Consider the following 11575-nt stretch of genomic DNA (forward strand, 5'->3'; position numbering starts at 1 on the left):
TTTATTTTGTCCATTACACTGCAAAAACACAAAATCTTACCATGTAGATTTTGTTTAGTTTAGTGCAAATATCTTAGTACACTTGAAGTACGACAAAATTAACTTACAAGTAACTTTTCACCAAGATATAGAAGTAAATAATTCATTAATATTGATGAAAAAGTAATTATTTCACTAATAAAGCATTTTTCCATTGTTGTAACTGAAATAATCTGCCAATATTAAGGAATTACTTACTTATTTCTTGCTGAAAAGTTAATTATAAGTTAGTTTCCTTTTATTTCAAGTGTAATAAGATATTTGTTCCAGAAACCATATCAAAATTACTTGGTAAGAATTTGTGTTTTTGCAGTGTATGTAGTCAAAACACATAAAGAGTCTTTCAAAATTCAAATTAAAGTTCAAAATGTTCCAGAAATATTGATTGGCAACAGTCACAGCAGAGTTTTCTGCAATAATTACAGACTGTTTTTCATAACATGCATTAAAAGTTATAAAGACAAACAGATTTTGGCTTTTTTGAGCAAAAAGAAACAGAAAATACCAAAAACAAGAAGACGGCCATGTCATTTCTTTAGCATTCAAAGCGAATCCTGAAGATCTGATTTTAAAAACTTGCCCTGGATTGAAAGGCCGGGTATAAATACGGCCTCAGGTTGACAAAACACACAATGAGGAGAAAAATCAGAGCCCAGCAGGCAGCAGGAGGGTTAAGAACAGGACGAGCCGACTTACAGATGGAGAAACCGAGCTGTTGGGGAGGTAAGGGTCCGGCAGCATCAGGAACGGATACCCGGGATACGCCGGCGACTTATACATGCCTCCATCTTGTTGCTTCGACACTGAGGTTAAACGAAAGAAGAAACACAAAAATTATGTTTACAGGTTCAAAAGCAACTTTACAACGTCTTTCTCAAAAGCTAAATCTGACGGCTGGAAACAAACACGTCAGGAATAAGCGTGCATGCAAAGCAGGTAAACTATTACCAAGCGGTTGCATCATGTCGCATCCTTGCACGAACGCAGACTAGATATATATGTAACAACAGCAGCAAGCCGTCACCTGCAGCTCAGAGGCGTGAACTACGTTCACTTCCAGCTGCAGCCGCCTTATTAAGCGAGGGGCCTCTCTCTCTCTCTGGGTCACACAGAACTGGGTTATTTACCTGCTCAGACCGAAACTGCAACACAAAGCAATTAGCCACAATTGTCACTGCTAAGCATTTCTGGCCAGATTGCAGTTCTGCTAATACAGATTTCTACTGGTTTCAATTTGTCTCAAGGATCCATTTGAAACCACAGAATCCGGTTTTGATGAAGACTTTTCCTGAGACGACCCCGACGTGATAACATTTCTTCCTTTGGTAAGGACTGAAATGAGAGAAACGGCTGAGGGAAACCTATAATTAAAGCTGCCAAGTAAAACTACACACTTTCAAAATGTGCTGCACACAGGGAGGGAAGTTACTCTGTTCTTTTTGGGTGGCAAAAGCAAAAAAAACTTAATCACTCTTTTCCCAAAGTTGAGAAAAAGCTGCAATTTTCCTTCAAAATTGCCCCTAAATGCCAAAACATGAGCAGATCTCACTGTGACAGGGATAATTTCACAAATACTAGAAAGGAAGACGCACACTATGATTAGCATTAGGTGATTTCATTAATAACAGCTCTCTTAAGATGAAACAGAGCCACTCTGCCGAAGAAGTGACAGATCTGAGCGACAGAGCTGAAGACATTTTAAAACACAAAACATTAAATTTACTCATGTAGGAAGTCAGTTAAAGTCAAACCAGGCAAAACACAACAAAGATCTCTGCACAGAAACACAAGTAGAGCTGAACTGCACTTTAAATGTGAATTATTTATTAAAACAGACGTTTCCTTTTCAAATCAGAGTTAATCTTCCAAAACTATTTGAGTGCAGCGTAGCCTGAACCGCGCTGATAAAATGTCCAACCTTTCCTCACAGTCTCTCTTAAAAATCCTTCCAGTGTGGAAACATTGAGTTCGTCTTTAACCGTTTCATCCTGAGCTGTTTGTGGAAAACACGTCTGCTGGCGATGAAAGGGTTAATGTGACCAAAGCTACACTTTTCAAGCAGCTAAGAAATAAAAATAAAACCTTGGAAAAAACTTATAATGTAAGGACGGAGCAAAGAAAGCTTAGAAAGATAAAAACCCAGAAGTGCACCAATCTGGCCTGCTCCAATTTTTCTGATTCAAATTTTAACTAACACCAATTATTTTCAACGATGGAAAACAGATGAATGAGAAAAGAGTTTTGAATCCCATTGTATTTAAGAAGTGACCAGATTATTCCCACTTATGTTTCTGACATTTCATCAAATAAAATGGAGATTTTTAGGTACAAAAACAACAAGAGTTAATTATTTTTAAATCTCATATTTACAGGATTTGATCTGAATATTAGCTCAATCTGGTTTAGGTTTGGTATTTCTTCTAGAAACTCTTTGATTTGATGCATTTAATACGTTGAGGGAAACAAAAATCTGTTTCTATTGTAGTTGGAGTAAAAATCATCCGTTTCTCTGCCCGATGCTTGGCGCTATTGGAGCTCAAAACTGTTCTTCATGAGATAAAACTGGGTGAATTTTTTCATATTTTCTCTTCATCGTCATAGTTACGCAAAGACACCCAGGACACACTGATATAACTTTTCCTTAATTGCCCGGTAACCGAAGAGGTTCTGACTTTTTATGGATTAATCGGTTAATTTTGTGGTTAAAAACTGCTCGTCTTGACATGGGAGGCGTATTTTTTTGAGCTTTGAATGAAAACAACAGCGCAGTCCTGCTAACAGGTGATGGATCAGAGGAAAGCCCGATAACTGGACATCTTTACAGAGTCTGCTTTGAAGTTGGTTTTAAAGCTACAGCGCGCATCCCGTGACCAAAAACACTGAAGATTTTTATTTTTTTAGTCATTCTTAGACAGAGCGGCGCACTAATGAGTATTTTGAAGTTTCCTTCTTACCTCCGTCGAGATGCTCTCGGTGTTTGTCCTGGAAGACCCTCTGCTCGCCCTGCTGTCCCCGTCTGACCGCCTGGAACAACAACAACACTCGGACTCAGGTGAGGCGGAAAAAACGCCACTTTTTTATCCACTTTATCTCACTTTTACGGCGTGTTTTCACTCCGGGCAGCATGGGAATCCCACCGCTTTTTACCCCCGGAGGCAGAAATTCTGGTCTCATTCAGCGCGTAAAATAAAACAAGTTTACACACACGCGCGCGCGCACACACACACACACACACACACACACACACACACACACTGAGCCACCTACCGCCGAGGTCGGACTTTGATTTATTTCCGACTCGTTCACCAGAGAGGACTTGAGGTCGGCCAGGTCTCGCTCCGTGAAGGCGTTCTCCTGGATTTTCTCCTCCTGCTCTCCTTCGTCTTTGAACGCTATCATCTCATCATTCGCTCCCAGGTCGTCTCCTCCGCCGCTACTGAGCTGAGGCATGACTACTTCCCTCACCTTGGACTTTTTGCCCCCACCTCCTCTTGTAAAGTATGTTTAAAAAATTTAAAAAGTATGAATAAAGAAGTGACTTTCTCACTTAAATAGTATCCTCAAGTGTGGAGCGCCTCCAGGAGAAAGTAGGGAAATGTTCGCCCCACCACATGCAGAGAAAAAGTTGAGATGTGGCGTCGTTCCCCGGCTGGCTGCTTGGTGGAAGACCAATGTTTCGCTACAACAGCAAACAGCTCATTTGAGCCCAAGACAAGGCGAGGAGTCCCGGCTTCAAAGGCGCCGACCGCTTGATTGACAGGTCCGATGACTTGTTGGGGGGTTGTACGATTGTTTCTGCAGAGGGCTGAGCCTCTTAAAGAGACAGCGCCTCCCTCTGCGCCGCTCAGCGCACATTATTCATGACGCACAGGGCCGGATGCGCGATATTCACGGCCCACTCAGAAAAAGCAATGCATTGTAATAAATATGTCATATTCAGTAGAATTTCTCCAAAATAAGGAAATAGATGAGTAGATGGATGTAAGATAAGAAAATCCTTTATTAGACCAACAAGTGAGAAATGAAAAATAAAAAATATTACAATGTAGAAAAAACACCATGATAGCTAAACTAGAGATTCAAATATGAAAATATCAATATATATACAAATAATACACACACACACACACACACTATACATACATCATTTAAATATAATATTGACATTATATTATAACATTTATATAACATTGAAGTTATTTAAATAACTTCAATGTTATAAATAATTATAATAAAATATAATATAAGCATATTTAAATGAATAATACATATTAACATATGTAAATATATATAAAAATATAATTATATATATTTAAATTTATAAATTATATTTATGTATGATTTTATATATTTTTTAAACTACAACTGGTAAAGTATGACTAGTTTTAAATAAAAGATTTTTCTTTAACTTGACTATGAGTAAGTAATATTCAAATTTAACAAATTTCATCTGTTAAATTTTTGATATAAAATTCTAAAATATCTAATTTAATATTAATTTAAATAAGATTGATGATGTAAAAGAAAGATTTCTTTGCACTTAAAAAAGAAAATGTAGGTTTTTACTCATAAATAAAACATAACGTTGGATGTTTTAGCGTTAAAATCCACATTATTGATTTCTTTTGTTTGAAAGGAAAGCAGACAATACGTATGAAAAATAGAAACAAATTGTGTAAAAACAAATTATTTATATCCACTTTTTATTATATCACCTTCCTAAATAACATACATATTAAATATAACATAAACACTATGATCCCAAATAAATAAGTAGATATGTTTAAATCCCTCAACACAAAGTTTCCATGAACTTTTCACATGACTGTTAGCAAAGTGTGCAAGTAAACTTTATTTATGTAGAAAACCTAAACAAAAACATTAAATTATGTAATGAGTCATTTAAATGTTCTAAAGACAGAAAATAAGCTTCACTAAATATATGGTGCTCCATAAAATGTTTCACTTTTTATCACTTTATGACCACAAACCACAATGTTTTATTGTAATTTTATGCTAAAGATCAACACAAAGTAGTTCTTAGCTATGAAATTGACGGAAATGACAAATAATATTTAATTAAGAATAACAAACATTTTATAAGTCAATATCAATGTTTTATTTCTGTGTAAATTAAAATAGCCAGGTGTGTAGTTTAATTGAGCAGATGATCAAAACTTGGGATGTTTTTTATACTCTAGTCCAGCAAACCTCAACTGAATCTCAGAATCGACTGAAAACATTTAAACTCCATGTAGATTTGTTTTTAAACTTTCAATTTAAAGGGGCAGTACCATGTGGGTGTATGTATACACACATATATAAAAAAAATCATACTCCCTCATCAAAAACATACCTGGAGTATTACTTTGATTCCTTCATGTTTGAGAAATCCTTTAATCTCCATGGCAACCATTCAGCTGTTCAAAACACCTGGATGGACCTAGCCCCGCCTCCAAGGTGTAGCTGAGCTCCTTCAGACTAGCCAGCAGCATTTAGCAAACACCTGGTGAAACTGCTGAGCTCATTGCAGGAGCTACTTCTCAAAAATGTTGTTAAAGGGTTAATAGAGGAGCCATGTTGTGATGACTTCCTGAAGGCGGAGCTTCAGAAAGAGCAGGACGGTTTAAAGAGACAGAGGCGTTGAATCAGGAAGTACAATTTCTGTTAGGTCATAGTTGATATATTTAGCATTTTTATTTTTTATGACAACTGAAGATAACACAGTTATTATATAATGTGTATTTTATGTTCCGGGAAAATACAGGCAACTGCCCCTTTAAATTTTCTGAGTCTTGGGTCAGAGATGCAACAAAAATCTAAAACGAAAAAACTGAAGTCAAACTTAGCAGAGTTGAAGGCTGTAGAGCTGCCCAAGTTCAGCTGCATTTGGTTAAATGCTTCTTGGTGTTCTGAATACATGAAAGTATATTGTTTCTAGTTTTTATTGTTTATTAAAGTTCACAGCAAAACAAATAGCAAATCTGCACACCAAACCTATTTTATTTGAAAAAGGAGAAATTCCGATGTCCTTTTCCTTCTGCTTTAAAACTATGCATTGGTTTGTGGTCAGTTGAAGTGGACTGGATACTTTTGTCCTGCTTTAATGGTTTTACCATTAATCTACGTTATGCTGTTTGTCGCAATTATGAGACGACAGTTTTAACTTAATAAAAACTTTCATATTATGATGCAAAAACAAAATCTTACCAAGTAATTCTAGAGGAAATATTTTAGTAAGACAAAACTAACTTACAAGTAACGTTTCAGCAAGATATAGGGGCTTGTTTTAAGTCGATATAGATGAAAAAGTAAATAATCTGACAGTTAAAATGTTATTTTACTTACAGCTGGTACTTTTCCATCAATATTAAGGAGTTATTTGCTTAAAACAAGCTCCTAGTTCTCATTGAAAAGTTACTTGTCAGATAGTTTTGTCTCATTTCAAGTGTACTAAGATATTTGTACTAGAAATTAAACCAAGATTTTGTGGTTTTGTAGCATAAAATGAAGTTTTAAAATCGAGAAAATGAACCTTTCATTCAATGCAGATGTGGTGACACCACTCCCATTTTTTCAGCTTTGTTGTAAAAAATAAAACTTTATCTGTTGTTCAGAATGATACTGAATGTTTCAGTGTATTTCCATCAGGTCACAGCGACTGTGTTTTACAGTTCAGCCCCTTTTTCAGTCATTTTCCAGCAGTCGCCTGTACACCACTCACATTTTGGAACAAAACTCCTCATTTGCATCAACAGAGAAGTGGCAGCTCACGCAAGAAGCAGCAAAATGTAGGACATTCTGTGAAAAAACATCAGAAGGCATGAATAACAGAGGCACAGCGTGTTTTGGCTGGTCCTTACATCCCACAGATTTTGTAACAGCCTCCAAAACAGCTAAAAAGTGCTAGCCGTTGCAACTGCTTGATTGGAGGAGGGAAAGATGGAAAAGAAAACACAGTTCAAAGATGTAGACTTGAAGTTCTGATGTCTTATCAAACTCGTAACTTGCCTTCCCCTGTTTTCCTCCCATCGCCGATGCATTTTTAATGCTGATACAGTAGCTGGTCTTCAGAGTTTTTAATTGAGAAATATTTATACACTCCCATGCTGTGACTTAATATTCGACTTAATCTGAGTCTGTTGCCTTGAATGAGAATGATGATCCACAGCTGGGAAACAGAATTAAATACAAACAGAAAACGGGCACGGTATTTGCATAAAACTGCATATTTATACAATATCGTTGATGCATATTAATAAAAAGATTAAAATGAGTGTTTTTAATGTATGCTAATCTAAATTATAAATGAGTTGTTTAAACTCCTTGTTTATTCGCCTTGATTAAATATAGACAGCTGTTTTTTTTCCAGAGCTGCGTCTCTGATCTTAAGTGAATATCTGCACTGGTAGTTGCAGACGTTCATCACGTGGCTGCACAGGTTCACCTGAGGCGACGCACATCTGATGTGAAACAGAAATTCTGGTATGAACAGACTCTCTGTTCAAGGTGTCTTATAAAGACTCTGAACCGCAAACATTTCTGCTTTTTAACGCGCCTTTCACTCTCTCTCTTTTTCCTCTTCTTGTTTAGGCTTTCGTGTTTTGATCATAGTTACAGTTTACCTTTAAATCACCCAGCTTTATCAGTCCTGAGCTGTTTCTGTTAAACACCACATGCATCCTTTCTTATCATCTTTTATCTCTGACTCTAATGAGTGTCGTCTGTGACATCAGACGGCTCTGCCAGTGTTAACAGGAAAGGCCAAAAAAGGAAACAAGAGGAGATTGAAACGATAAGCATCCTACACAGAACGCGAGAAGAAAAAAAAGAAAAGAGAAGACGCTTTGCTGCTGTGACCCCACAAGACAGGTTTTCACATACAGTCAGAGATACAGAGCAAGCCTTGTGTCTGAAAAAAACAATGGCTGTGGTTCCTCTGGTAAAAAAAAAAACCCTGGCAATTAGCTTCATGTTTATATTTAGCTGTTCAAGTCAAACTGAATAAAGTAACACTAAACGTAAGAGACATAAAATATGAGAATTATTTTTAAGCAGTAGCTATGAAGTGTTTCATAAGATAAATAAAGAAGAAAAAAGTATTAAATGTACTTATAGCCCATGAGATTAAAAGCAAGAACTCAAATACAATTAAATGTTTAGAAATTGCAAGAAAGATACAGATATAATTAAGTTTGGAGGTACTACTTGTAAAAATATCCCTTTAAATGCCAGTGAAGTTTGGACAATTAGATCTCATGATAAGTAAAAAGCATTATCCAGCTTTAACTAGCTTAGCGAAGCAGCTAACGCTAACATCAAGCTTCTTATGAGCCTGTGGTTGCTACTGAAGGACACAACTTAGCAGCAGTTGTCAGAGAAAATGTTAACATGACCCTATCAGAATTTAAAGTTTGTATCCAGATTTAGCTAGCTTAGCCACAGCGCTAAAGAGCAATAGGAGGTTCTTCACCCTGAGGCAGCTGTTGCTAACTAAGGTCACATCTACGGTGTGACTGTTAGAGAAAATGTTTACATGATGCCATATCAGAATGTTTGAAAAGTTTTTATTCTGCTTTGACTAGCTTTGCAATGGTCCTAAAACTAAAGTCAAACTGGCTAGCAAGGTAAGGTTCTTAACCTTGAGCGCGTTGTTGCTAATGAAGAACTAATTTTAGCATTAGTTGGCAGAGAAAATGTTACCATGACGAAGATCAGAATATTCAAAACGTTTGTATCCAGATTTAGTTAACTTAGCCACAGCTAGCAAATGTCAAACTTGCTAGCGAGCAAAATTATCCTAATTATCAGTTAAATGTATTTATGATAATAAAAAGCTAATCTTAATATAGTAAATTGAAAAATGTTTCACTATGGTTTAAAATCATTTATGGTAGATGCCATTTATAAATTTATTTGAAAGACTTTTATCTCCATGACTTATCAAAATGGCAAGAGAAAGATAAGCTAGATTACCTGCAACTGTTAGAAATTTTTGGGACACAATCGTAGTTTGAAAGCTTGTTTATGCACAAACCAGTTTAAGGTGGGGGAAAAGTTTTAAATGGCACATGCAATAAATTTGAAGAGGCTCGTAAATCTTTTCGGTTTATTTAGTTTATGTTTTTGTTTGTGACAATTGAAGAAAGTCCACCCTATTTTTGTGTGGCATGTTGTATTTCCTGCTTTAAAGACCTTGTAATCTGCAAAAACTTAATGCACTACAGGTAACAACAAAACAAAAGTTGTGTAAGAAACTGATAATCATGCTGCAGGAAAACAGGAGACAAGTTTCTTTAAAGTGGCTGTGCTGGTGTAAATTCATTTGCACCATTGAATATGAAAAGACCATTCCACTCCTTAAGCAGTAGACTTGGAAACATGTTTTCCTTTAAAGATGAATCACAGTCGGTTAAAAAAAAAGATTACACACTGTGCATTCTAAAGCAACATCAGGCGCATTAAAGCTGCAGAGTAATTAAATCATGTCCTTTCATTGGGGTTAAGCCACATCCAAGCAAACAGCTCTTAACTAGAACCACTTGTGTGCTTTTTATTGGTAGTTTTCCTACAATCAAAACCATGTCCTCCAAGGCAGCATCCAGCCGGCAACATGGAACCTCCGCAAGCCTCCTCGCCAGTTTGATTTACCATCCAAGTTTCTATCAATGAAATCAAAAACGTGTCTGCCAATGCGTTCACTTTGGATGATTTATGTTTAGCTGTTTTTAAACGTTTGGAGGCAAATGCAACGTCTGCATCCAACATTTCTGAAAAGTGTGGTTTGCTTGTTGTCTTATTAAAAACAGTCCGAATCTTCAGAGAGAGCCCATATTTAAAACTTTAAATGTGTGTTTCTTTTTGGGATTGAAGAGGTTTACATAAATAGGTTACATACAGGATGCCACTGAATTTGTGACCTGAAAACCTTTGAATCATTTCTGATACTAATTTAGAAAGTTTACACTCAGTAGTGGAAAAATCACCTTCAAGAAAGGTTGCAGAAGCCATCTAGAAATGAATCAGTGAAGGAAAAAGTTTTGAATCAACTACTGGCTTCTGCTACACAGCTCAGCAAAAAGGCAGGCTGTTTTTTAAATAAGGCAGAAATAAGTGTCGCGTGGAAAATAACGAGGCTTGTTCAAGATTTGGTTTGCTGAGTGTTTGCTGATTTGAATCTGTCTCTTTTGATTTAGCAGAATGCCGTTGCGTTACCTCTTCGTTAACTCCTAATCAAACATTTATGAGTTGATACCACAGATCTTCAGTGGGCTTTGGGGATGAAATCAACAAACATAAACATCGGAGGAGAAGAGCTTTGAAAACATATTGCTGCTCTTCTGTGGAGGATCAGTGGACGGAGATGCAAACACTTCACACGTGACTGACTCAAACTCAACATCTAAAATTAGGAAGATTTTAACTTCTTTCTGGTGGCAAACAAAACAAATCAGCAACAAGACATAGTAAAGAATATCCAGAACATGCTGCATTAAATTAGTTCAGCTGCACAGTGGAGCACTTTTTTTTAACATTTATTTATTAAAGTATTTTGTTCTTCAAATAAACATAGAACACAACCACCAGGTGTATACAAACGCAAACTCAACTAAAAGTAAGAAATAAACTCCACTAACAGATTAATTTGTTTATTACATGGGGAAAATGTCTTGTCATAAGTGGAATAATCCATATAACCAACATTAAATTAGTGTTTACTTAAAACAAGCTCATATATCTTCCTGAAAAGTTAGTTTGGTCTTATTTCAAGTGTACCTGTGTTCATCTGCAAACTGAAATCTGGCTTTTTATGTTATCTAACTATAAAAAGAAAACAAAATGAAAAATGTATCACATGTATTTCTGCATTTGTCCTGCTTTTATCTCCACAGCAGTTTAATAAAAAGGAAAATAAATCTGTTTTTGGAAAAGAGCTTTATAATAAACTGCATTGACTTCATGAAATCAAAAAAGATTTTGGTGTAGAAATGACATGTACCTCAGGGGATCTTATTAAATATTAAAAACTTTTAAAGCTTTTCATTTGAAACGTTTACAATTACTTTGTCTAAAGAAGAATGCATTAAATTGAGGAAAGTCTGGGGTTGTGATAAAAATGTTTAAAAAATGTGAAAGTAGAAAAGACCTGATCCAGGAATAAACTCCAGGATCAGGCAGAAAACAGGGATCATTTCCAACAGTTCTCACAACATAAAGTGGTTTAAAATGGAGATGGACAAATCTGAAATTAACATCCGTATCGATCCCCATACTGAAAAAACTGATCCATCAAGACAGATCTATTCAGAGTATTTCTATGCTGTGAGCCATGTCATGCTTTGTTATTTACATTATATTTATAAATCCTATTTGCACTTTCTGAACCATTTGAAAGAAGGTTTGGCTGTTTCTTTTTTACATACCTAACCTATTTTGTCAGTTTCAGGTTCTTTATTATTTACTTACATTGGCCGACTCAATAAATTAAAGTTGTTGTCACATATTAGATCAAGCTTGCTAAGATATTTGTGTTTTT

General features: G+C 35.9%; 1 protein-coding gene across 1 annotated transcript; it reads right to left on the reverse strand.

Moving 5' to 3' along the window:
* Positions 1-684: 684 nt before the first annotated feature.
* Positions 685-3826, reverse strand: LOC106937540 (transcription factor 7-like 2). Its single transcript, XM_015019095.1, has 3 exons — positions 3307-3826; positions 2994-3063; positions 685-842 (listed from the first exon to the last, which is right to left on the reverse strand). Exons 1-3 carry the CDS (start codon positions 3487-3489, stop codon positions 685-687), a joined length of 411 nt encoding a protein of 136 aa, XP_014874581.1. The 5' UTR covers positions 3490-3826.
* Between the last annotated feature and the right edge of the window lie 7749 nt (positions 3827-11575).

Source organism: Poecilia latipinna, unplaced genomic scaffold (assembly GCF_001443285.1).
Source record: "Poecilia latipinna isolate Pla-1442-1.1 unplaced genomic scaffold, P_latipinna-1.0 Scaffold2373, whole genome shotgun sequence".
In the NCBI taxonomy this organism is placed as follows: Eukaryota; Metazoa; Chordata; class Actinopteri; order Cyprinodontiformes; family Poeciliidae; genus Poecilia; species Poecilia latipinna.